General features: G+C 45.4%; 2 protein-coding genes across 3 annotated transcripts in view; one reads left to right on the forward strand and one right to left on the reverse strand.

Annotated features, from left to right (window-relative positions):
- LOC141088852 (rab GDP dissociation inhibitor alpha-like) overlaps nucleotides 1–25,938 on the reverse strand; it is a 106,475-nt gene that overhangs the window by 57,816 nt on the left and 22,721 nt on the right. The window contains exon 1 of one of the 2 annotated variants that reach the window (XM_073575075.1): nucleotides 5,761–5,885. The exons of the other annotated variant lie outside the window; for it this stretch is intronic. Within the exon in view, the coding sequence (XP_073431176.1) occupies nucleotides 5,761–5,787 (27 nt within the window). The 5' untranslated portion in view covers nucleotides 5,788–5,885. Of the gene's footprint in view, nucleotides 1–5,760; nucleotides 5,886–25,938 lie in introns of those variants that run through there. 2 annotated transcript variants of the gene reach the window in all.
- SLC25A20 (solute carrier family 25 member 20) lies at nucleotides 6,650–24,639 on the forward strand. The gene is made up of 9 exons (XM_073575070.1): nucleotides 6,650–6,873; nucleotides 7,915–8,007; nucleotides 12,279–12,406; nucleotides 15,930–16,020; nucleotides 17,285–17,402; nucleotides 18,736–18,808; nucleotides 20,792–20,901; nucleotides 23,025–23,149; nucleotides 23,870–24,639. The coding sequence occupies exons 1-9, from the start codon at nucleotides 6,760–6,762 to the stop codon at nucleotides 23,930–23,932; spliced, it is 915 nt and encodes a 304-aa protein (XP_073431171.1). The 5' UTR covers nucleotides 6,650–6,759; the 3' UTR covers nucleotides 23,933–24,639.

Raw genomic sequence — 25,938 nt, forward strand, 5'->3', positions numbered from 1 at the left:
TTTTCTCCTCCTCCTTTAGGCTGGTTTCACATTCGCGCTTTTTAAGCGCACGCACGGCCGGGGGTAGCTCCGCCCCCGAGCCGGCTCTCTGCCCGGCGTGCCCGCCCCTTCCTTGTAGCGCCGCCTCCTAGCGCACAGCGGCGCCTGCGATCGGCGCACCCTATCTTTAGCATAGGGTGCGCAGATCGTGCGCAGGCCGTGCGCTAGTTGAGCTTTGACCTGCGCTGCGCACTTTTGACGGTGCGCCGTGCGCGCCAAAATCAAACTTTTCGGATTTTGGCGCGCACGGCGCACCGTCAAAAGTGCGCAGCGCAGGTCAAAGCGCAACTAGCGCACGGCCTGCGCACGATCTGCGCACCCTATGCTAAAGATAGGGTGCGCCGATCGCAGGCGCCGCTGTGCGCTAGGAGGCGGCGCTACAAGGAAGGGGCGGGCACGCCGGGCAGAGAGCCGGCTCGGGGGCGGAGCTACCCCCGGCCGTGCGTGCGCTTAAAAAGCGCGAATGTGAAACCAGCCTTAGTTATTGCCTCTTCCTTGTTTTTATTGTTCTCTCTAGATAAACACTCCTGCTGAGTTCTTTCTAGATTAGTTCTGTATGCTGCCATGATTAATCGTTTTGGATATTTCTTATCCGTAAACCTATCAATGAGAATTTTCGATTGTTCCACATAATCTTCCTTATTGGTATTGTTTCTCCTAATTCTGCGGAATTGGCTATAAGGAATGTTTTGCTTCCATTTTTGATGGTGTGCACTTCGATAATCGAGGAAACCATTTGTGTCAGTTTTCTTGAAATATGTTTTCGTGCAAATTTTTTTATTTTTATGGGATATTTCTAGATCAAGAAAAATTTATTTTTTCCTTATTAACCTCTGCCGAAAAAGTAATACCCCAGTCATTCCTGTTTAATGCCACAATAAATTCTTGAGCTTCAACTTCAGTGCCTTTCCAAAATACAATTAAATCATCAATAAAACGACGATAATATATTATGTTGTTACAGTAAGGTTGCTGACACAGGGGCGATGAGGACTCGAAGCACCCCATGAAAAGATTTGCGAAACTTGGCGCTACCCGAGTCCCCATTGCGGTGCCAAGCCGCTGTATATACAATTGCCCCTGGAAGGTAAAAAGGTTATGTTCTAATATGAATTTTAAACCCCTTATTAAAAATTGTCTCTGTTGTTCTGGCATATCTGCTATCCCATTCAAGTAATGTGAAACTGAATTAATTCCCAATATATGATCAATATTGGAGTAAAGGGCATGTACATCTAAAGTTATGAACATGTACTTTTCTTCCCAAACTGGGATGGAACCGAAGAGTGGGTCCCCCCGGACAGCCCATCACCCAATCTCAATCTATCGAAACAGTTATTCATGACTAAATTGAAGTCCCCCATGCACACTGCGGGGCTGGGAATCGGGGGACTCCAAGACACGCAGGCTTGAAGGCCTGATGTCAGCTCCCGGGCAGCGCGCACTCGCATGCTCGAGAACTGTTGTCACAGTGCAGGCGCCGGCATACAACACAGGAGGAGGCGGGGGCGCATAGGGGCATGATGGACGGATGGAAGGCGGCGCCCATACACAAGACAGGGGCATGATGGACGGCTTGGAGGCGGTGCCCAGACGCAAGACGGGGGCATGACGGACGGCTGGGAGGAGCCTGATACAGGGGGACACACCATACCTATGGGACACATTACAGGTATGAGGAGCTATTTATAAAAGTCAATATTTCTGTGTTACTAGGGGTCAGAAACAGAAGAGCCACCTTCACAGAATGCAGCCTTAGTGCTGCTGAAGGTGGTTCTTTTACTTAATAACGCCCTGGGGGGTGACATGTTCCCTTTAATGGGGCTTTTTTTGCCGTGCCAGATGTAAAATAGCATCTCTGACTTTGCAATTGAGGAGGCTCGCCAGGAAAGGTCTAGGTGGAGCACCCGGAGGAAGAGGCTTTGTAGGGACCCTATGGGCCCTTTCCACAGAGAACGTAGGGGAGAATTCTTCCCCCAGACAAGCTTTAAGCCAGCCTTCTAAAAATTGCTCTCGTAGCTGGCCTTCTGAACTTTTCGGCAGACCAATGATTCGGATATTATTCCGACGTAGTCCTTGCGCATTCCTAAAGGTGTTTTCTGGGGTTGCTTTCTTTGCAAGAAAAAAAAATTAAAGAAACATTCTATTTCATAATTTTAGTGGCGGAACTAACACTAATAGTGTATCAGTTTTGCAAAGAGCAGGGGTGGCCATACCATTGGTGCAACCTGTGCAGCAGGGGCCTAAGGTGTAAAGGGGCCCAATTCCAGAACTGCAAAAATGCCACTGGCATAGAGGGTTCCTTTAATTCAGAGCTGAGCTCTATGCGGTCATATGGAAATGACATATATATGTTCTAGGTTGGAGTGCTCCTTTAAATATCGTATAAGGAAAACCTTTTATGAACCTTTGAGCCCCAATCATTGAATTTGCACCTGTCTTTGTTGATTGTTTTGGTCTCTTGTATCTCTTTTTTTCAGTTTGCACCAAATTCAGCTTTCCATTTACTTCTTTTTGAACTCTATTTTACATGTTTGCTTTATTTTTTTCTTAATCGCCACCGCGGGCAGAGTTTAGGGTTTTCTTGATGTTTTCGCCTAATTCATAATTTGCGACTTTATAAAAAGCCAGAAAATCTTTTTGCCAATGTATTCCAGTCGCCTCCTTGTGTTTTCATGTAAACCACAAACATTTGTGCCATTTTTTTTTTCAAATTTATGAACCGCGTGCACTAGTTTGATGAATTTGGCGCAAAAAAACCCCAAACATCAGCAAATACTTTAAGATTAAAAAAAAAGAAAAGTGGCTTTTAAAAAAAAAAAGCTGCAAATGTCGAATTGTGCACAAAGTTTCAAGGATTTGCCACATTTGTATCCATTGTAGACAATCCTATGGGAACCAGATACATCAAGGGTACAAATCTCATGTGATAGTTTGCTACAATGTGTCAGCGCAGGAGACCAGGCTACTATGAAAATGTAAAATTGCAGCAGACAGCAGCTATGTCCCAGTTCATCCACACCGCTGTCTTCCTTTTTTTTAAGCCCTTGTGGCATTAGGCTCCTGATCACACCCTGCAGGCTTTCATCATTCCTGCCACTTATTTTTATAGCAATCATATTGAGCAGAGTGCGGCATTATCCAACACTGTGTACAGCTGAAGAGCTTCTGCAGCAGCTGGGTGATCAATGGGACCCAATCAGATGTCCCTTATATGGCATCACCTATTTCCAAAAACTCCAAGGAATAAGTTGGACAACTTTACATCATGTAACACTGAGCTCATTGTATCATCTTGTTCCATAAATTCTGCATGCGATGCCTCATGCACATGGCGGTATTATGGCCCAATGTACAAAACCGCAACCTGGCACCAATACTGCCCTACTGTACCTCATTATACCATTATAGAAAAGACAAGAAAAAGATGTAGCAAGTTTTATCACTATCACAATATATTCCCTCCTATATACACACTGAGCGACATATGGCGGCACACATAGTATAGGACTCTTATTTGCTACCATACATGTGCACTAACATGGCAGAAAAAGAGGCAAAAACATTGTAATTCTACATTTATCATTCAAATCTCAGATAAAATTCCGCCATAATTTTGCACCTTGGAGTTTGCCTAGAATTTTGCTATACCAGGTCTTATCTGTACATGAAAGGTGGTTGTATGAATAGTATTTGGGGTCCACTGTGCTGCAACCCAGATACAGGCACGCGATATGTCCCAAAATGCCGCTGCTTTGACCAATGATCCATTAGATCCCACAGGGACGAGGATCTCCTACCTTCAGCCCCGTTCCCAGCACAATGACATCATACTCTTCCTCCATGCCGGAGAGATGGGTCCGTTCCTCACATTCGTGGTTACATGTGGCGGTGCGTGTAACAGTCTGCGGGACTAATCTGATCTGCGAGGCGGTGATTAGCCGCCAGCTTTCAGACTGTTACTCGGCCCAGTGACCCAAAGCCGGGCCACCTGCCTTGTAATCCAGCGAGGGCTGTGCGGGACGGAGCCTGGGGCAAAATGCCTGTAATCATAGGTAATTGCCCCCCGCTATTAAAGTGGTGGTCTCAACTTCTTAAATAAGTAAAATTGCAAAGTGCTTATAGAAACAAAACCTTTCCAATCTACTTCTTATTAAAAATCCTCAAGAATTAAAGGATTTCTAATTTTATCGTTTACAGCTCATTGCCTAGCAGACCGACCACCTCTGCATAGGTGGCCGCTTTCCGAGGAGAGGAACAGTTTGCTATCCAGCTTGTAAGCGCTGCTCTGACGCTGGCCGGATCACTCCTCCTCTGCATAAGGGAATGTACCGTTCAGATCATAGGTGCGTGCACTCCTCCTGCAATAAAGACCCCCTTTAATTATAAGCATTAGTAATGGTGCCGTAAACCTTCAATAGTTATCTTCCCCATACACCCTCATACACATGCACACTCGGTTCAGATGAGCGTGCATGTGTTGTCAATGGGGAAAGAGAAGCAAGCTGCTGGCTAAAAGCATGCAAATTAATTTCATTCTCCCGAAATCATCGGGCAGGGGACAGTCAAGATTCCCCCATAACGAAAAGTCTGCCGGTCCTACCGAAACTTGAGAGTTCAGCGACTAGGCTACCATATCGTACAGCTCACGCAGCCTCGGGGCACCGCCAGCTCTCTTGGTGCCCAATCCAGAGGTTTCCAAATTTGCCCCGAATCATTTTCAATCTCTCAAGTGGGCAATAATTAACTTATATGCAAATCTTCCCCAACCAATCCCCATCATTCTGGCCGTCATGTACCTATAGTGAGGTCGGCAGTGTCCTGCAGCTTCTCACCCCTCCTCCCCCTATACATCACCTCTCTCAGTGCTACCAAAGTGCCCAAGAGGGTGCACAAAGGAATGTAAAGGAAGAGCGATGATTTGTTTCTTTGCATACATTGTGCCCCCTACTCTAAGATGTCCCAAGTGGCCATATACTTCCCGTGCCCGCTCCATGCACAGTGAGACCCTCATACATTGCAGACACAAACACAATGACTATAAACAAATAATGCAGAAATTGGATGTGAAGTGTCCTCTACAGGAATTGGGGGGCTCTGTGCTGCCCCACGGCTATACTGAGTCATAACGCTCATAATATGGAAGGGAATCACTTATAGGTGGGCTGCAACGCCCCCTGCTGACCAACAAAAAGAATAGAAGAAACGACCAAATGTCTAAAAGAGAAACGTTTCTCCCTGTGGAGAGTGACGTTAGACCAGGGCCCAGAGCCTCTCAAATAGCCAAATTAGTTCTCATACTTTGCACTGATGAGGGGCAACACCCCGAAACACTGTGTCTGCAAAATGAGATTCTGATTTGGTTTTTATCCTAAGTCATATTGCAAATGACTTTTTAGGACTCTACTTCCAGCCGGTGGCGCTATAGAGTGCTAGTCCTCTTCCTCTTTGAAGAGGCAATTTGCATATAAAAGGGAAACAAAATGTTCAGATTTTTTTTTTTTTAAATAATTTTGTCCAGCATGGAAAGTTATGAAACTTTGCAATTCACTTTATTAGGTAATTTGTCTTTAAAGGGAATCTGTCACCTCATTTTTGCCCTATGAGCTGCCGGCACCGCCATCAGGGGCTTATCTACAGCATTCTGTAATGCATTCTGTAATGCTGTAGATAAGCCCCCGATGTAACCTGAAAGAGAAAAACGAGTTAGATTATACTCACCCCGGGGTCCGATCCGGTGCCTCCCATCTTCTAGAGATGACGTCCTCCTTCTTACATCTGCCGAGGCTCCTGCACAAGCGCACTGCACTGTTGAGAGCAGAGTAAAGTACTGCAGTGCGCAGGCGTCGGACCTCTCTGACCTTTCCCAGCACCTGCGCACTGTAGTACTTTACTCTGCCCTCAATAGTGCAGATATAGTACACCTGCGCCGAAGCCGCGGCAGAAGTAAGAAGGAGGACGTCATCGCTAGAAGATGGGAGGCGCTGGACCGAACGCCGGGGTGAGTGTAATCTAACTCTTTTATCTTATCTTTCAGGTTACATCGGGGCTTATCTACGGCATTACAGAATGCATTACAGAATGCTGTAGATAAGCCCCTGATGGCGGTGCCGGCAGCTGATAGGTGAAAAATGGGGCGACAGATTCCATTTAAGGACTATGATTCTTTTTACATGAGGTGATGTGTATATCCCTTTAAATAACTCTGCCCATTTCAAACATGGCGACACAGAGATTCCTGTGCAGCACGTGATCAAGTTTTCCAAGTTCAGGCACCGGTCTGCACAGAGCTGAGAGCAGCAGGTTCGGGGCGCACATTTGTCTTCACGTTATGAACGTTCTTTGCTTCTGAGACAGGGAAACGTGAGACGGTTTAATGAACTAGGGTGTGTTTCCTTTAAGAAGGCGTGGTTTATGAAAAAAAATCAGCCCGTTGATAGGTGCTTTGAGTTGTCATTTATTCAGTTTGTGAAGACGTCACCTTGGGAAGGGCGGAAGTATAAAAAGTCGCTCGGTGATTGGTAGCGCGGACTGTCAGTCAGCGAGTAAGGGCGGAAGTCGTCGATATAGTAGCATTTGATTGGTTAGGAGCTGCTGGGGTACGTGTTGTGATTGGTCAGTTTTCCTTCAAGGGAAATTAGGGCGAAGGTCGCGGGAGTAAACCTTGTCCTGAGTGCGGGAGGCGGCTGTCACTGTCCGGTGCCGGAGACAGCGGTCATCATGGCAGAGAAGCAGCAGCAGGTGCAGGTCATCAGCCCCGTGAAGAACTTCTTTGCAGGGGGCTTCGGAGGAGTGTGCCTGGTGTTTGCTGGCCATCCCCTGGACACCATAAAGGTGAGAGCTGCCAGTCACTGAGATGCCGGAGCGTTCTCCAGGCGTTTATTATAACCAGGGGATGGGAGAAAAAAACCGCCTGAGGCGTGTGAGCGTCTCGGACTTGTTCACACTTTGCTTTTTTTTTATTCTTTGTAAAAACTGCAGCGTTTTCCATCCCCCATCAGAGTGAGTGCAGTTTCTGATGTCTCAGGCTTCTTTCCCTTGCAGATATGACCCATCAGAGCAGTTTTTTTTCATATCTGCATCATCAATTCTTTAATAGTTTTTCTTTTCACCCATTCAAATGAATGGGAGGGGAAAGAAAAGGTGGTTTTGTTGCGAATACTTTGGGTTTTTTTGGTGCTGAAAAATCTCTTCCAAATACTCGACGTGTGCACACGGCCTGAGACCTGCAGGAAAAATAATACAAAAAAATGCGATAAAATGATTTCTGCTCTATGAAGTCTCAGCGTTATCCACCAGGAAACAAACAAACAAACCAAATGTATTGTGTGTTCATCTCATTAAGGATTTGGGTTCTAAAAACACTTGTGCGACTTTTGGTGTGACTCTTTTAGAGCATTTTTTTTTTTGCATGGTGTCATCTGCACAGCCACCTGCAGGGGGCGCTGGTGGTCACCACTTTTTAGGTAAGAGGTTATGCAGGGTAAAAGGGTGGCTCTGCTGCATCGTGTGACTGTGTACCGTTGGCTCCCGGGGGCGTCTGTGACACTATTGTTATCTTTATTTTTTTCCTCTGAAACTTATTAAAAGGGACAGAAACAGTTTAGGGTGAAAAAAAAAAGTTGTTTTTTTTTTTTTTTTTTTTTAATCCTTTCCTGGGTAATTACTAGCACTGCTGCTCTCATGAGTCAAGAAAAAAGGGCAGAACCAGGCGCCTCTGCCAGGATTTTAGCAAGGTGAGGCTGCTAGAATGGATACACCCAGAATTCCTAAAATTAAGGTGGAGCTCCCCCGCCCCCCCAAAAAAAAAAAAAAAAATAAAATAAAGTGCAGGCTGTTTGTAAATGTTCTTATTTATGTGTTTTTATGTTGTAGGTTCGGATTCAGACACAGGTGAAGCCCGGTCCGGGGCAGCTCCCTCTGTACTCGGGGACCTTCGACTGCTTTAAGAAGACGCTTGTGAATGAGGTATCCCCACCCGGTGAAGTATTGGGGTCCAGCACTGACTCCTTATGTCAAGGACAGTCAGGCCTATGTGGGTCTCTGCGCCACAGTCGGTGCCCCGTGTGGTTTCATTCAGTAACTGCAGAATTCTGGGAAGATATTGCCGGGTATCACTGTGTCAGAGAAAAGCGTTCTTATATTTTTTGCAGAAAAGGTTACAGAATATTCCCATTGTCATAGTGCATGCAACTACAAGCAGGTTTGCAATTTACTGCTTATTCAAATTTTCAGCAGTTTTTGAGATATTGATGATCTCGTTGCCTTGGAGACTGACCACTTCTGTTAGACAGCAGAACATGAGCAGTGCTTCCAAGCTCTGTCCTATTGAGGTTGTAAGGGCTGTATCGAAACTATTCAGGATCTCGGAGCGCGCCGTTACCTCCCAATCCCAGCCTGCTTCAGCCCAGAGCTTCCAAGCTATAGACAGCAGAGGTGGTCGGTATCCAAGGCAACAAGTTGTGAATAAAACTGTTAATATCTCAAGAACGATTGAAAATTATTTATTTTTTACAATTGGTGTCAGACAGTATCATAGAATGTTAGCGTTGGAAGGGACCTCCAGGGTCATCGCGTCCAACCCCCGGCCCAATGCAGGAGTCGCTAACCCATCCCAGACAGCTGTCTGTCCAGCCTCTGTTTGAAGACTTCCATTGAAGGAGAACTCACCACTTCTCGTGGCAGCCTGTTCCACTCATTGATCACTCTAACTGTCAAAGTTTTTTCTAATATCTAATCTGTGTCTCCTCCCATTCAGTTTCATCCCATTGCTTCTAGTCTTTCCTTGTGCAAATGAGAATAAAGTTGATCCTTCTACAATGTGACAGCCCTTGAGATATTTGTAGACAGCTATTAAGTCTCCTCTCAGTCTTCTCTTTTGCCAGATCCTGTAACCGTTCCTCATAGGACATACTCTGCACTCCGCTCACCATCCTGGTAACTTTTTTCTGACCTTGCTCCAGGCAATTCCCGCATATGTTGCGGTTCTCAAACAGCCGTGAATCATGCAGCCGCGGGGACCCTAAAGTATTACTTGAGCCCTCAAGATGCTCCGCACCCGAGCATGCTCAGATAACGCTATAGCTGAACCTTTTAACCCCTTACTGCTGACGCATTAGTACGTCAGCGCTAAGTATCCTCTGCTTTGTGGTGGGCTCCGGCAGTGATCCCAACTCAAAGCCATGACATGTCAGCTGTTTTAAACAGCTGATGTGCCTGCAATAGGTGCGAGCGGAATCGCGTTCCGCCTGCGCCTATTAACTAGTTAAATCCCACTGTCAAACGCTTAACTAGTACTTCCGTCACGTGTTTGGGGGTCAGTGACTCGTTGCCTTGACAGCCAGAGGTCTCATAGAGACCTTTATGGTTGTTGCCGGCAGATTGCTATGAGCGCCACCCGGTGGTCGGTGCTCAATGCAATCTAGTAAATCTGATCATATCGCCTATATGTAGCAGAGCCGATCAAGTATGGCATGCTTCTAGCCTCCTATGGAGACTATTGAAGCATGGCAAAAGTTTAAAAATAAAAAGTGTTTAAAAATTAAAAAAAGTAAAAAAAAAAAAAAAAAAAAAGTTTACATCACCCCCCTTTCGCCCCAATCAAAATAAAACCATAAAAAAATGAAACCTACACATATTTGGTATCGCTGCGTTCAGAGTCGCCCAATCTATCAATAAAAAAAAAAGCATTTACCCAATCGCTAAATGGCGTCGCGAGAAAGAAAGTCAAAACACCAGAATTAGTTTTTTTTGGTTGCCACAGCATTGCATTAAAATGCAATAACGGGCGATCAAAAAAACGTATCTGCACAAAAGTGGCATCATTAAAAATGTCAGCTCGGCATGCAAAAAAATAAGCCCTCACCCGACCCGAGATCACAAAAAATGGAGACACTACAGGTCTCGGAAAATGGCACTAATATATATATAAATTTATTTTTAGCAAACTTTGTAATTTTTTTCACCACTTAGATAAAGGAGAACCTAGACATGTTTGGTGTCTATGAACTCGTAATGACCTGGAGAATCATAATGGCAGGTCAGTTTTAGCATTTAGTGAACCTAGCAAAAAAGCCAAATAAAAAAACAAGTGTGGGATTGCACTTTTTTTTTTTTTTTTTTTTTGCAATTTCACCGCACTTGGAAATTGTTTTCCGTTTTCGAGTACACGACATGCTGAAACCAATGGTGTCGTTCAAAAGTACAACTTGTCCCTCAAAAAGTAAGCCCTCACATGGCCATATTGGTGGAAAAATAAAAAAATTATGGCTCTGGGAAGAAGGGGAGCGAAAAACGAAAGATCAAAAAAAGCTCCAGGAGTTAAGGGGTTAAAGGGTATATTCGGGACTTTACAAAAAAATGTACCTAAGCACTAACAGGCAAATAATTGCAAGTTACAGGCGTGATGTGCATGGCTGCATTCTTCCCTGGCACAGAACAGTCACATACAGCTCCTGCTGGGGATTCAGATGCCCCTGCTGACGCGACAGGGCGTAACTTCCGACATCATTCTGATTGTCAGCCGGCTCCCCCAATTAGGCAGCGGGGATCTGGCTGTCAATCAGGGTTATGTCGGAAGTCCCGCCCTGTCGACAGAGCAAAGTGGAAAAGAAGCCTCCGCTCTGTAGACGTGAAGTCAGCATAGGCCTCTGAATCCCTGGCTGGAGCGACCTGTGACCGTTGTGTGCCGGGGTAAAACTGCGCCGAGCACGACAGGCAGGTAAGTTACAGTTTCCTGCCTGTTAGTGCATTTTTTGTAAAGTTCCTGAGATCCCCTTTAATTTACTTGGTGCAAAAGAGTGAAACTGTGATAAACTCTATGGCAGCTCTGCCAGGCAGATATCTGAAGAGTCTGCACCTTTCTGGGGTCACATGTACCATCTGGAACATAAGGGATTCGGCACGGGTCAGTCCTAGGCCCCCTCCTCATCTCCCTATACCCTCCCCCTATTGGACAAACCTTCAGTAGATTCAGTTTTCAGAACCATCTCTATTCTGATTACACCCAATTATACCCATCATCTCCTGACATTACGGCTGCATTACTACGAAATAGTAGGGATTGTCTGTCCACTCTCTTGAACACTATGTCCTCACTCTATCTCAAAACTCAAATCCTTGTGTTTCCTCCCTCTTCTAATGTACCTATGCCTGACATTGCCATTTCCGTGTGTGGTTCTACCATTACACCCCAGCAACAGGCCCGCTGTCACCAACCGTTACACCGATGCCTCTACCCTGTGTCAGTCGTTGCACTGGTTACCCATCCACTCCAGAGTTCAGTATAAACATATCACTCTCACCCACAAAGCTCTTCATGGTTCAGCATCACCCTACATCTCCTCACTCCTTTCTGTCTGTCACCCTACCGGTGCTCCACATTGTAATGATCTAAAGGGGGTTTTACACATAGCGATATCGCTATAACGTCACCGATTTTGTGACGTTATAGCGATATCGCTATGTGTGATACATACCTCCGACCGGCTCCCCCGCTGTCCATCGCTGATCACGCGAGAATGTCCGGCTCCATTTCTCGTCGTCAGCTTCCTGCTGGGGCTTCCTGCTGTGACGACGAGTGACGCGTGGAGGCGGGCGGGAGGACGTCAGGATCGCTGTGTGTGAAAGGTGAGTATCATGCGCTGCGTCGCTGCTGCATCGCTGTGAGGTCTGCCTGTGTGACAGCTCACTAGCGATCATTTAGCGATGCACCAGAGATCCTGACCGGGTCGGATCGCTGGTGCATCGCTAAATGTAAAGGGGCCTTAAGGCTAACATCCTCTATAATCAGAACCTCCTATTTCCCTCTCCAGGATTTCCCTTGTACTGCACCTGTTTTCTGGAATGCACTACCTGGACAATTCTGTTAATTCCCAATACCCAGAGTTTCAAATAGGCCACGAAATGAGTTTTTAAGGCACATCTCCTCACTAATCTATCCCCTCTTCTCTCTCCGTGCACTCAGTAGCGCTTTGTGTCTGTACTTGTACACACATGGCTGGTGACTGGTTCATGCAGCGTCATTTCAGTGCCCTTAACAGTTTCTCTCCCCTACGCTCCCCACCACCACCAAAAAAGGAAAAAAGTCCGCAGGTAACAGAAAAGAGTGCTGGATATAAGCAGTGTGAACAGTCACTGACAGCCTCTTATCCCAGGAGAGGTTACTAATTGCCCATCCTGGAGTGATAACTTCTGTGTCGTTTGGGGAAGTGACTCGCTTTTTATCATCTTTGCTTCAGGGCATCAAGGGTCTGTACAAGGGGATGGCAGCCCCCATTGTCGGGGTCACCCCGATGTTTGCAATTTGCTTTTTCGGGTTTGGTCTTGGGAAGAAGCTGCAGCAGAAGCATCCGGAGGAAATTCTCACGTAAGACACAGACTTTTCTCTCTTTAAGTTTAGGGGAAAATGATCGTCTGGTAATTAATTTTCTCTTTCCTGCACGTTCGCTACATGAATTAAAGAAGTTATCCATTATGTCTACATTGGTGACCTATCCTTAGCATGGGTCATCAGTGTCTGATCGGGGGGGGGGGGTGCCAGGTGTTTAACACTGGCCGATCAGCTGTGGTTGGTGGCCGCCAGCTGGAAGTACTCATTTGCTGAGCTGCTCCATCTTCTTGTAGTGGCAGAGTTGTGGTACTGCACATCCGCCTGCTATTCATATCAATAGGAGATGGATGTGCAGCGGCTGCAACAAGTAGATGGAGCAGCTCGGCAAATGAGTACTCCCGGCCGGTGGCCGCCGACACCGATAACAGCTGATCGGCGGGGGTGCCTGGTGCCTAACCACAGCCAGTCAGACATTGATATAAGGTCATCAAAGTAAAAGTAGTGAACAACCTCTAATTGCTGATAATTAATCTTTAATCATTGCAATGAGGCAACCGAGAGCCTCGTGTATGAATGCAGCGGCTTTGTCAGTGTCCCAATAGTCCGCTATGTATACAACGACCAGCTATAAAGTGTGGGACCCTCTGAACTTTCAAGGCCTGGGCTCTCTGACCAATCTATCACAGCTGCAATGTGATTCCTTTTTACCATAGCTGTGGTGCTCTGCGTTTCCTTACCCCTATTTACCATAGCAACGTTGCTTGGTACACCCTGACATCTTTTGCCCGTGGCTGCGATGCTCTGCACATTGTGGCATCTTTCTATCGCAGCTGCGATGCTCTGCAGGCCCTGACGTCTGTCTATCATAGAGCCTGCAGAGCATTGCAGCTGTCGTCTTTCTTTCACAGCTGCGATGCTCTGCGTATCTTGGAAGAGGTGAACGATATCTAGTAGTGTGATGTTAGGCTAGTTTCACATTTGCGTCTTTGTGCGCAGCGCATCGTGCGCAAGTAGAAACGCATGCAAAAACGTACATGCGTTTTTGCATGAGTCTGCGTTTTTATGCGCATGCGTTTTCTAGGTGTCACATTTCACAGGAGGAAAATCATGGGAAGGGGGTGGTTTAAACCATGCGTTGTTTTGATGCCTTTGGGCGGATCCAAAAATGCAACATGTTGCGTCCGGCGCGTCTAGAAGCACATCTGGGAAAAAAAACGCATGCACACGAAAACGCAGACGAACGCATGCAAATGCAAGACCATGCGTACGCCATGTTAAACATAGGTACGCATGACTCATGCGCAAGATGCGCTGCGCACAAACGTTAATGTGAAACCAGCCTTAGTCAATGCGTTTCCAAGTTCAAAACTTCTTCAGGACAAGCCATAGTGGTTTGTCCTGATGAAGAAGTTTGGGTATTGTTCTCCTTTCCATTCTACTATATTGGCAGCGCAGATTAAGGCTAAGTTCACACGTAGCGGAACTCTCTCGGAAATTACCGCGAGAATTCCGGAATTCCATTCCGCGGGAAAATCGCATTTTAAATTCCCGCGATTTTCCCGCGGAAAAACTAGCATTTTGCAAGCATAATTAGCATGGAGCATCGCTTGGAAAGTGATTGACAGGTTGGTCACACTCGTCAAACAGTGTTTGACAAGTGTGACCAACTTTTTACTACTGAGGCTGCCTATGCGGCATCAATAGTAAAAGATAAAATGTAAAAAAAAATGGTGTTATTCTTACCTTCTGACGTCCCGCGCAGCCGTTCCCAGTAATCCTTTGCGAAAATGCCCGCGATGACGTCCGTTCTCGCGGGATCGCGATGTCTAGGGGTAATTCGCGATGACGTCGCGCGAATGACCGCGACAACGGACGCCATCGTGGGCATTTTCGCAAAGGATTACTGGGAACGGGAGCGTGGAGAGAGGCGGGAAGGCTGCGCGGGACGTCGGAGGGTAAGAATAACAATATTTTTTATTTTAAATTCTATTTTTTACAGGGATATGGTACCCACAGCCCGGAGGACAGTCTCCTCTCCTCCAGACCGTGGGTACCATCCGCAAATGTTCTGCTTACTTTCCGCATGTTGTGCACAGCCACATGCGGGAAGTAAGCGGAACAATGCATTCCTATGGGTGCGGGATCGCCGCGATTCCACAAAATTAATGATCATGCTGCGGTTTTTACCGCGAAGCGATGCCGCTGCGGTAAAAACCGCAGCATTAGCACAGCATTGCGGAATCCCATAGGAATGCATGGGATGCTTATTTTTCGCGTTTTAGCGGCAAAATCGCGCAGTTAAAACCGCCGCGGAAACGCGAAAAAGGCGCCACGTGTGAACTCAGCCTAACCCTTACATTCTTTTTACCTTTTCCAAGCCCCGTGAGTCTGCAGCAGCCTTGAGCTTTTCAGTGGTTGTGCACTCACAACCTTCCCAGGTGAGTACCATTACTTGTGGTCTCCCCACTGTGTCTTGGATAAGACCCTATTTCCGCTTTATTGTTCCATTTTTTTTTTTTTTTTTTTTCCCAAAATTCCTCTGCCGATCCTGACTCCTTTCTATTATAGCTGCGATGCTCTTTGGGTCCTGACGCCTTTTTTTCTTTTAATTGGATCATTTTTATTGATTATTTGATTTTATAAACCATTACAAATATTATAGTACAAACACAAACTTAATAAACAAGTTTAACCCTTAAAGATTATATAGTCCTACACCTGCCAGGGTAGTCCATGCCAAACAAAGTTATCAATTTTGTCTAAATGAAGATTTTTCCCAAAGTCTGGTGACACGTTAATTACAGGGATAATAGCAAAACTAGTATTGGTTGTATGATCACTAACATGTTTAGCAACAGAAAATAATTGGTATCTACGTGTCCTCCACATACCTGCCGCCTTTCTAGGACAGCTGCAATGCTCTGCGCTCCCTGCCGCCTCTCACCCATTGACGTCAATGTAACCAGACCCTTGTCGCTCGCGTCACCTGTTACTAATGTTATGGCTGGTCGTTGTCATTACCTGGTGGGCCGATTTTCCCCCCATCACAAACTGCAGTGGTACCCCCTGACCTGTGGGATGTATTGTACGCCCCATTCACTGACAGCAGGCGGAGATACGATCAGCTAAACCTAAAGGGACCCATCAATGTGAAGGATACAACATAAATTAGGAGTCATTGGGCAGAGACATTTCTGGGCTTCTCTTGTCCTGACTTCAAATGGCTGATAACAGAGAACAGTAGATTGCACAGAAGAAATGGGCTTTAGCGTCACTTTATACCATGCGTGACCTTAATGCCGTGATCTCCGGTTGCCCCTCGGTCTTAATTGCTGCTCTTCTAGGCTGTGGATACTGGAGGGGCTTGTTCCTGCCACCCCTACCTCCAGCCGGCTGTGTAAGGTACGTGTGCCCGGCTGTCGGTGTCCATATTCTGTGCCCGTGTGTTTCTAGTATTTGTACCTTCGCCCTCCATTATGCCCAGTACTAGTCCAGTCTTCTGCGGATCATGATGCCAGTCTTTACTTTGCTGTATGACTCTTATCTATCTTGTTTCTAGCTATCCACAGCTATTTGCAGCCGGCATGTTATCCGGGGTCTTTACGACGGCGATTATGGCACCTGGTGAGAGAATCAAGTGTTTATTACAGGTATGGAAGAAGCAAAATGCATTGTAACCGCTTTGCATTATGGGACATGTAGTTTTGTTTTTTTTAAACTTGTCATCCTGCAGTTCCTTCCTATGGGCAGCAGATGGCAATGTTGTGCTCTTGGAGAACAAGGCGCTCCTGCAGCCACATGGTCTCCATATACTGCCCCCTCTAAACCCCACACACAATCTCTGGGTGCCAATGGGTATACCTGAAGGACACCTATTGAAGGTCTCCATGGTCGATATAAATTTTTTTTTTTTTTTTTTTTTTTGCTCATTAATTTTACTATTGTACCACATACTGCTATACTGAACTACTTGCATTTTAAAAAAAAATGTAATCGTTTTTTTTTTTTTTTCCAATGTAAAAAGACACCATCAAAATAAACGTTTTTAACCTAAAAGGTAAATGCTGTAAAAAAAAAAAATAAATAAATAAATTAAAAAATCCAAATCAGATTCGAAGCCAGAAAATGCTGTAAAAAGTGTCATGTATACCACAAAAATCAACGTTCACAAATGAAGCCGTCGCTTTTGAACTTTAGGCGGAAAAAATTAAGATTTTTATTCTATGGTTCAGAATTATATTTATTAATAAAAAAAAAAATATATATATATATATATATATATATATATATATATATATATATATATATATATATATATATATATATATATATATATATATATATATATATATAAATAAAATATATATATTTTTTTTTTTAAGTTACTAAGATGATACAAAAAAAAAACCTACATCAGTTTGGCATCTGCATCCTGAAAGTGTTAAAGGGGTTGTACATGGACCCTTTCTTCCATGAATGGCGCCAAACCTGTGTATTGGTTATGTCTGGTATTGCAGCTCAGCTTCATTAAAATGGTTTGGGCTGAGATGTAATACCACACACAACCAGTGGAAAGTTGTGGCGCTGTTTTGTAGGAAAGTAGCAAATGTTTTTGTTTTTTTTGTTTTTTTTGTTTTTTTGTTTTTTGTTTGTTTTTTTTTTTGGTTTTTTTTTTTTTTTTTTTTTTTTTTTTTGTTTTTTAATTCTACACAACTTTTTTGAAGTTTGATTTCAGCTCATCCTCTAATGACTTTATGGTTATAAATCAAAATTGTGAAGGATAAGAGTCGCTTCATTGATAATGTAAGCGAACAAAGATGATGACCACCTCGCCTACTGTCCTGGACTATTAGATTGGCCCAAACCCGTCTCATAAGGCAGACCGTGCACTCAGAATATGCTTTTATCTTCCAGATCCAGGCGGCCACTGGAGAAGTGAAATACGCCGGCCCCATGGACTGTGCCAGGCAAATCTACAGAGAGGCTGGAATCAGAGGAATCTACAAGGGGACGGTGCTGACCCTCATGAGAGGTATATAGGATGGAGGATGCTTGGGGCCTTTCACACTGCAGATATAACATATAACACTAGGGGGAGCCGCTGCTGAGCAGATGTCAGCCTGTAGTGATACACAGGTGGTAGAACAGTGAAGAAAGTGTAGATTTAGGGGGACCCTTCACTAATTATCACTGGGTTACCGTGACCACAGCCCTTGGCATTAGCATGGGCAGCCCCCTTTCTGCAGAAAATGAGATTCAGGAGCGATGTGCGATGATTATGATAATTAAATCTCAGATCCTAATCAGAGTCACGGCTGCACAATTCTGCAAATCTGGGACGTAAATGGCTCGATTCAAGGTCCGGCCGGCTTCCTGGTAGCTAATTGTATTCTTCCTGCTGATCTGTAGCTTTCTGGGACCTGAGCCGCTCTGTGAGATACAAAGTGGTCCTATAACAATGATGGGTCCCTGATTTCCCCCACTTACCACCTAATGTACAGAACTTTATAAAGGGATATTCCCATCTTGTAAAATAATGGCCAAGGATGATTGGACAGGGGTCAGATCCTTTGGGAGCCACACTGCACCTGAGAATAAAGGAGAGACAGCGCTAATGTCTGCGGGTGAGCACAGAACTGCGGCGGCGCTCCATTCTCTGAGTGCCGCTGTGCAGAGAAAAGCAGGGCAGGAGTTGCATCCGTTTTGTTCTTTAGTATTGATGTGGTACCACAGGTCAAACACCTGTCAATATTTAAAGAGGTTTATCCTGTTTCATATGAATAAGGTACATCTTGCTGATCACTGGAGGTCTGACCTCAAGGACCCTTACTGATCCTGATTAGGGGGTGTTGCATGCACCCCTCCACTCCATTCACTGTCTATGGGACTGCTGGAGAGATCCGAGAGGAGCACACTACTCGATCTGGCCATTGTATAGCCCGTGACTGGAGATGAGGGGCGCACGCTCCACCTCCTTTCATTCTCTGGATTGTTGGGGGTCCCAGTGATCAGTAAGGTCTGTATAGAGGATAACTAGCAATGTGGGATAAAACCTGTTCAAAGTGATGGAATATCACCAAAAAAAATTCTCTTTACTGGCTGCATCTGGGAAGCCTATGTGACGACTATTACTGGTCCTATAGTGGTTGCCAACCAGCTTTCCCAAGCTTCTGAAGAGCAATACTGCATCGATGGGGTGTGATTCAATATTAGTGGATCTATCGATCCTCAGCTAGGCAGACTTGTCTCTCAGGACTATGGGGAAGGTGGCTGACTATAGCTGGGGCCGATGTATGGGCAGCCATGTTTGTGCTGGGATTTCTATTGTCTGCTGTTGGTCAATGATTGTCCACTTTGTGTCGTAGATGTGCCGGCGAGTGGAATGTACTTTATGACCTACGAATGGCTGAAGAATGTCTTGACACCTGAGGGCCACAGGTAATGGCATAGTCGCTGCACAGCAGTGTCGGCTTAGTGGACTTGCACCAGGACAATGTGAGGTTTAAAAGATAAAGCGCATTAGAGGGTTTGGGCCACCCCTTTTTCCAGTAATGGTAGTAAAGATATGCTCTGTAGTAGGGTAACAGCTGGGGATACCCACAGTGCGTAAAATACAAAGGCCCCTTCGCTCCTATTTGCCTCACTTCAATTCAGAGAAGCTTGATCTCCTGACCAATTAAGGGGGCCGATTAGACACGGAGGAGCGGCTCCTTCAGTTTGGGTATCAGTTGACGTCACCGTTCCTTGTCCTCGTCTCCTTTCTCTGGGACACTGGCGTTTGTGGCTTTTGAATTAGTATAACTTAGTTTAGCTTATTCCTATGAACGGATCGGCTGAGCCAGAATATCCGGCCCGACGAGTCCTCAACCCGACGTGGGGAGGGTTTGTTGTGTGCACAGATATAATTGGTGTAAGTAAATCCCTATAATCAGCCAAGTATTACAGGCGACCCATCATGGTACGTAACCTCCTCTTATCCCTGTGTCATGTTTATTTAGTAACTCTGGGGGGGTGAGGAAAAAGAATAAAATTACTGATGCAGAAGATCCGAGTTGGTCATTATAGTAACACGGTGTTCCATGGTTTCATAGGACTGCCATTAAGGCTCCATGTCACATTAACGCAGTGAGATATCATAATGAACACTGGAAAACACATTCAGCTCTGCTACATCCCTTATCCACCTGTAAGAGTTGTAGATATAAGGTGCAGCTGGAGGTCAGACAAGCTTATAAAGGTGGCTGATACATCATGCTCAATAAGAGGGGGATGGCCATGCAAAATCGGGGGGGTACGTCTCCTTGATTCTCAGTATCGGCGAGGTTCCTGGAGATTCAACCATAAATCCTAATGATTTTCTATCACTTTAGGGGAAAGCAAAACCCCTGTTATCATATTGTATAAACTGTGACCAACGTTGAAATAGTTAAATACCCTAAGGGGACATTCACATGGATTTGTCACAGATTTCACCCAGTTCGATGCAAAAGGGGTGAAATCCATATTGAAGATCCGCACTGCAGGTCAATGTCCACCGCAGATTATTTCTCCTTCAGCTTTTTGCTACTTTAATGTGCTGCCGATTTTTCGATCTGCATGGCAAATCCACAACTAACATCCCCTTTCTTAGAGATTTTTCACACGAGCTGGTAATCAACCCGAACACACGTTTATAAAAACTCTCACTCCAATTATCGGCGCCCGTAAACCGCCAACAGATGAGCAGTTGGATCCTGGATGTGAACCTTCAAATTCTCAGCAGCACCTCGTCCTGTTGAAACTGCGGATGTGCTGCCGACTAGGATCGTAATAATGATTTCCATACTGTTTGTATAGGTTCATCTGAAAGGACCTTAAACCAGTGCCGATCGCAGCTTGTTCTTGGAGTTTACATTTCTTGCAGGCCGGGGATGGACGTGGGCCATTGTAGGGGATATCCAGTGTTGGCTGCTCACTTGTGTGTATCCAGACTGGTCACGAGCCACAATGCATCTTGCAGATAGTTCCCGTACACAAGAGATGAAAGGGGGACGATTTTAGCCGCAGCGGATGATCATTTGATGTATACGGGGGTCTCCTGACTCTCTCCCAACATATTATGTCTGATACTTTTTTGGAGGGATACTCCATTGCCAGAAGTGTCCGAAAACACATGAGCGCTAGGATCGGCCAAGGGTTCATAAGTATAGGGGAGATGGGGAAGGTTTACAAAAGTTGCACAAAAAATATCTCTGAACCCTAGTCCAGTGGCCACATTGGTAGCCCACGGCCGCCAATCCAGAGCCTTGTAAAGCTGCTCCTGCAGTATATCTTATGCATAGTGCAGTCTCTCGTATTACTGGTGCAAAGTTGCAGTCCTGCTGTAAGTTCCCTATTTATATATATTTTTTTCCCCTTTTCTCCTTCCCCCATCCCTGACAGTGTCACTGAGCTGAGTGTTCCTCGAATTCTTTTCGCCGGAGGAATGGCTGGAATCTTTAACTGGGCTGTGGCAATTCCCCCAGACGTGCTAAAATCTCGTTTCCAGACAGGTGGGTGATGGCTTTGCTGTGAGGATCTGCAGGCCGGCGTGTTAATAGGAGCGTTGTATTTCAGTAAATCCCGCTCTATTCTTCCTCTCCTCGCTCTTTCCACCTCTTCAAGTGCTAATAATTTCCACGCCTCTTGTGAATTGAATTAGTCTCCGCGGGGCTGTGCTCGTAATGGGTCTGAAGTGGAGCGGCAGCCAAAAAAAAAAAAAAAAAAATGAAATGTATTCCTATGTATGGAGATGTGTAGTTAAGGCCAAACCGTGGCGGGGTTGACGCTGCACTACAACTCCCAGCATTGCAATACGGTGTTACATGATAGGGCTTATTCCCAGCATTAAAGACTTGGATTGGCGATCAGTTGCAGATGGGTGGGGGTCTGACAGCTGGGACCACCGCTCCTTCGGATAACTGGGCTCTGAAGGGAAGCTCATCTGCACCGTTGTTTTATTCAATGTCTATGGACTGCCGGGAAAGCCAGCTGCTGTACTCTGCCATCACCGGTAATCCCATAGAGGATGGATGTGTGGTGCCACTCCAGCCCGGAGCGGCATTGCAGGGTCCCATTCTGAGCATGAAGCATTAAAGCCCATCAATTATCCAAAAAGTGATTGGGGCCATTTACATCGCTGTCTGATATCCACTCATTCAGTGTATGCAAATCTAGCCTTGTTGGCCAACTGGGCGTGATCCTCACTTTCTATGGGTGCCGTATTAAAGGGAATTTGTCACCTCATTTTGGCGGGCTATGTAAAGCCCCCTTTACATTTAGCGATGCACCAGCGATCCCGACCACGATACGACCCGGTCAGGATCGCTGGTGCATCGCTAAATGGTCGCTAGTGAGCTGCCACACAGGCAGACTCACCAGCGATGTAGCGACGCAGCAGCGGTTGTTACTTGCCTTTCAGACGCGGCGATGAAGACATCCTCCCACCCGCGTCCACGCGTCGCTCGTCGGCGCCAGCAGGAAGCCCATCAGGAAGCCGCCGACGAGAAATGGACCTGGACGATCGATCAGCGATAACCAGCGGGGGAGCCGGTCGGAGGTAAGTATCACACATAGCGATATCGCTTCTGCGTCACAAAATCGGTGACGCTTTAGCGATATTGCTAGTGATATCGCTATGTGTAGAGCCCCCTTAAGTGCCTTGTGTCTGGTCCGATGGGCGGTGTTTGGTCTCCTTTCCTCCACCCTTCCTTGGCCGCTGTCCGCAATAATTCTGGGAATTTTAGTAGTTGTACTCCATAGTATGCACGTGCGCAACGCAATCTTGACTCGCGCACGCGCAGTATGCTTTGCACAACTGTGGGCAAAGCCGAAAAGCATTAGTGCGCATGCGCTGGTGAACCATGTCCTGAAAATATTTTTCTGTGTTCCGGCACATAGTTCACCGGCGCATGCGCACTAATGCTTTTCGGCTTTGCCCACAGTTGTGCAAAGCATACTGCGCGTGCACGAGTCAAGTTTGCGTTGCGCACGTGCATACTATGGACTACAACTACTAAAATTCCCAGAATTATTGCGGACAGCGGCCAAGGAGGGGTGGAGGAAAGGAGACCAAACACCGCCCATCGGACCGGACACAAGGCATTTACATAGCCCGCCAAAATGAGGTGACAGATTCCCTTTAAGGACTACACCTACATGTGACAAGACTAGATTTGCATACACGGGCAATATGGCCGAAAACGGATGTAAATAAAATTGTGAGCATTTCTCATACAACCCTGTGTGAAACACAAATGTCTCTGTACAGCCTTTCATAAGGCTCCCCGTTATATCGGCGGATATGGCGCAGTTTGAACCATTTTTCACTCATTCAAGCACCCGACTATATTATGGTTTGATCTCAGACCAGTAGGCCGCGATTATAGAAAACCTGTCTATCAAAGTATGATGTTGCCCTTAGCAACCAATATCTTTTTCCAGCTTGTCTCTGGCTGGTTACTCTCGACAATTAGGCCCAAATGTGTAATGGTGAGACTGCCTTGGTTTCCCATAGCAACCAATCAGAGCTCTGCTTTAATGTCTTAAACTGCACTGGAAAAATGAAAGCTGCTCTGTGATTGGTTGGTACGGTACAAAATGTCCTTCCTGTATAGTTACTGCATCTCTCCCACAGCCCCGGCCGGAAAATATCCCAATGGATTCCGGGACGTCTTACGCGAATTAATCCGTGAGGAAGGAATAGGATCACTGTATAAAGGCTTCACGGCGGTCATGCTCCGCGCCTTCCCTGCCAATGCTGTAAGTAATGGTCCCGGATCATACGGCCCTTCTCTTTTCTGCTTCCCCAGCCTTTCTAGGACTATTCCCCCCCCCTGTAGATTTATCGGGGGATTTTATTTTTCTTTTGCTATATCGACTGTAGATATATTTAATTGCCACTTTTGTCCCATGCGACTTTCTGATTTCGTTTTTTTTTTATTATTATTATAAATACTTTTTTAGCAATATTCTATCCACATATGTAGAAAAAAAAACAACCCCCTGTCTCCCCCCACCCACCCAATTTTTTTTTTTTAATTTTATGAACCCAAAAATAGTGACAAAAACACAGCAAATCTGTTATTTCAACTTATTTTTATTTTTTTTTTTTTTTTTTTTGTGTGTGTTTTCTTAGTTTGGACCTGCCCAATCATTAATATACTTGAAAGCATTTAATAAACACTCCAGATTTCCAGACTAATCGAAATGACCACTTATAATCCTGGATTATTGGATTTCTCAGTATAACCACGGCTGGAAATAATCTCCTAAATCCTATATGGTCCGGGCCTCGTGTAGACTGATATGTGAATCACTGGCCTGAAAAGGATGAATAAAAAAAAATAAAATAATAAAAATAGTTAAAATTCAACAATGGCTGTCGTCACCCAGCTTTCCCAGAACCAGAGAACCGCTTAGCAGAGAAGACCGACTGGAGGACTCTGACTAATTAATCCCCTCATTTCTTCTCATCCTCAGGCGTGTTTCCTTGGATTCGAAGTGGCCATGAAGTTCCTAAATTGGTTTGCGCCAAACTTGTGAGAATTTCTGGACTCTCTATAGAAGATCATCCGGCTTCTTGGCACCTTTTAAGAAAAGGACTGATCAATAGCAAGTTGCCTTAGTTCCCCTATTCGCGGGTTTCTCCAGGAAGCAGAAACACTCGAATTGCGACTGTTTAAAATCCTCCACATGAATGTAACGAGCTGCTCGGGATTTTTATGGACTGCGATGAATTAGATGATGATTTACAGGCAATTTATTTTTATCTGGTAGATCAATAAGGCGACGATCCGGCGCTGACCTCCGCCTTAATCACTCCGGGGCGTTGGCGTCGTGCTTCACAGAACACTCTTTCTCTTCTCCCATTATATAGAAGGATCGGTGACCTGCAGCTGACACGCCGTAAGCCCTTCAGCGAGCGCTGCTACCTGTCCTGGCACTAAGCCTTTCCCCCACAGTGCTGCGACACCCGGTGTCCCACCTCCCCCACATTCGGGCACGGTCTATCCTTGCATCCATACCATGGGTAACCCGAGCAGAGCGGCCTCTAAACATACACAGCTGCACGTATTAAATATCTGCCACATGGTGTCGATTCTTGTGCCGCGTTTTCTGCACATATCATCATCCCGGGGGTCCTCGCAGCCTACGAATTGTTTTCCAGTCCTTGATTTTATAGGGTGGGAGAAGAGATTTAATTTTCTACAGATCTTTCTATCAGAAGTAAATCTTTTTGTCTTCTCGCACCACTTTTGTACTTTAATGGGTTATTTCTATCTGTGCGCTGCTCACCGTTCAATTAGTGTTGATGCGGGCACCATCGGGTGCAGCGTGGGCACCATCGGGTGCAGCGTGGGCCCTGGAGGCAACCATTACTATGTGCGTCCAAAACCATACAGCGACTTGGACACCACGATTCCCGGTCTGTGCCTCACAAGACAAATGATGGGAGTTGTGCAAAATAAATAATTAAGTGTTCTACTTAGATGTATTTTTGGCTAAAAAAAAAAAGAAAAATTCAATTGGGCTTAAAGATTTTGCACCATTTGTATTCCGTAGTCTCTGTGTCACACTGTGTGTAATGCTGGCTGTGAGTTAACTAAGGATCCATCAGTGAACTTGTTCTGGAGAGTTTAACACTTGATTTTACTTCTTCTGAGATCCTCTCAGCTGATTTAAGACTCCAAAGTTTGGCTCGGTTAACCCATTCTGCAGCCAGCGATAGACCTGGTTACAGAAGCCAAACAGTGCAAAATCTTTAATGAAACCCAGTCGCAAAAAAAAAAAACTTTTTAGCCAAAAATACATATATAAAATACATTATACTCGTTGGTTCTAATATCATTTTAAGACACCGACACACATTAGATGAGTCCATCAACACTAAGGCCGGGGTCCCACTAGCTTATCTCATCCGGTGCGATCCTCTCGCATGTAAAGCGCAGGTGCGGAGGAGATGGATAACTTAATTTCTCCATCTACCCTGCTATCAGCGGGAATCGCACAGCACTCGGGTGATATCCGAGTGCAGTACAATGTTTCACACGCACCCGTAGACTTCCTTTTTTTTTTTTTTTTTTTTTGTCTTATTCCATCGGAGCAGGAGAAAAAAAATGCCACAGAGAACACGAGCATAGGATTAAATTGGTACTAATGCAATCTGATTTTTTTTTTTTTTTTTTTTTGTAAATCCCACTGTATTGGGGTGGAAAGAAGGATTGGGCATGTTCAAATCCAGCATACCCAGTTCTTTAAAAAGTTGGCAGTGTGCATCAGCGATTTAGTCTTCTCTCCCCATTGAGCACAAACGCACTCAGCCAAGCCCAGCATGCATAAGTATGAGGGGAGTCATTAGGAATAGCAAAGTATCAGGACAGTAATGGCATTTGTTCTGATGGTTTATTAAAGGCTATGGAGATCTTCAGGGCCTTTTTTTTATTTTTATTTTTTTTTAGCAAAAAAAGTTGCAATTGGGTTTTGTAAAAAAAATTAGCAATATTGCTTTTCCGTGCTGTAGATCCCTGCACATTGCTAGCTGCAGAATG

The sequence above is a fragment of the Dendrobates tinctorius genome, unplaced genomic scaffold, assembly GCF_039654945.1.
Source record: "Dendrobates tinctorius isolate UK_male_01 unplaced genomic scaffold, ASM3965494v1 ptg000041l, whole genome shotgun sequence".
In the NCBI taxonomy this organism is placed as follows: domain Eukaryota; kingdom Metazoa; phylum Chordata; class Amphibia; order Anura; family Dendrobatidae; genus Dendrobates; species Dendrobates tinctorius.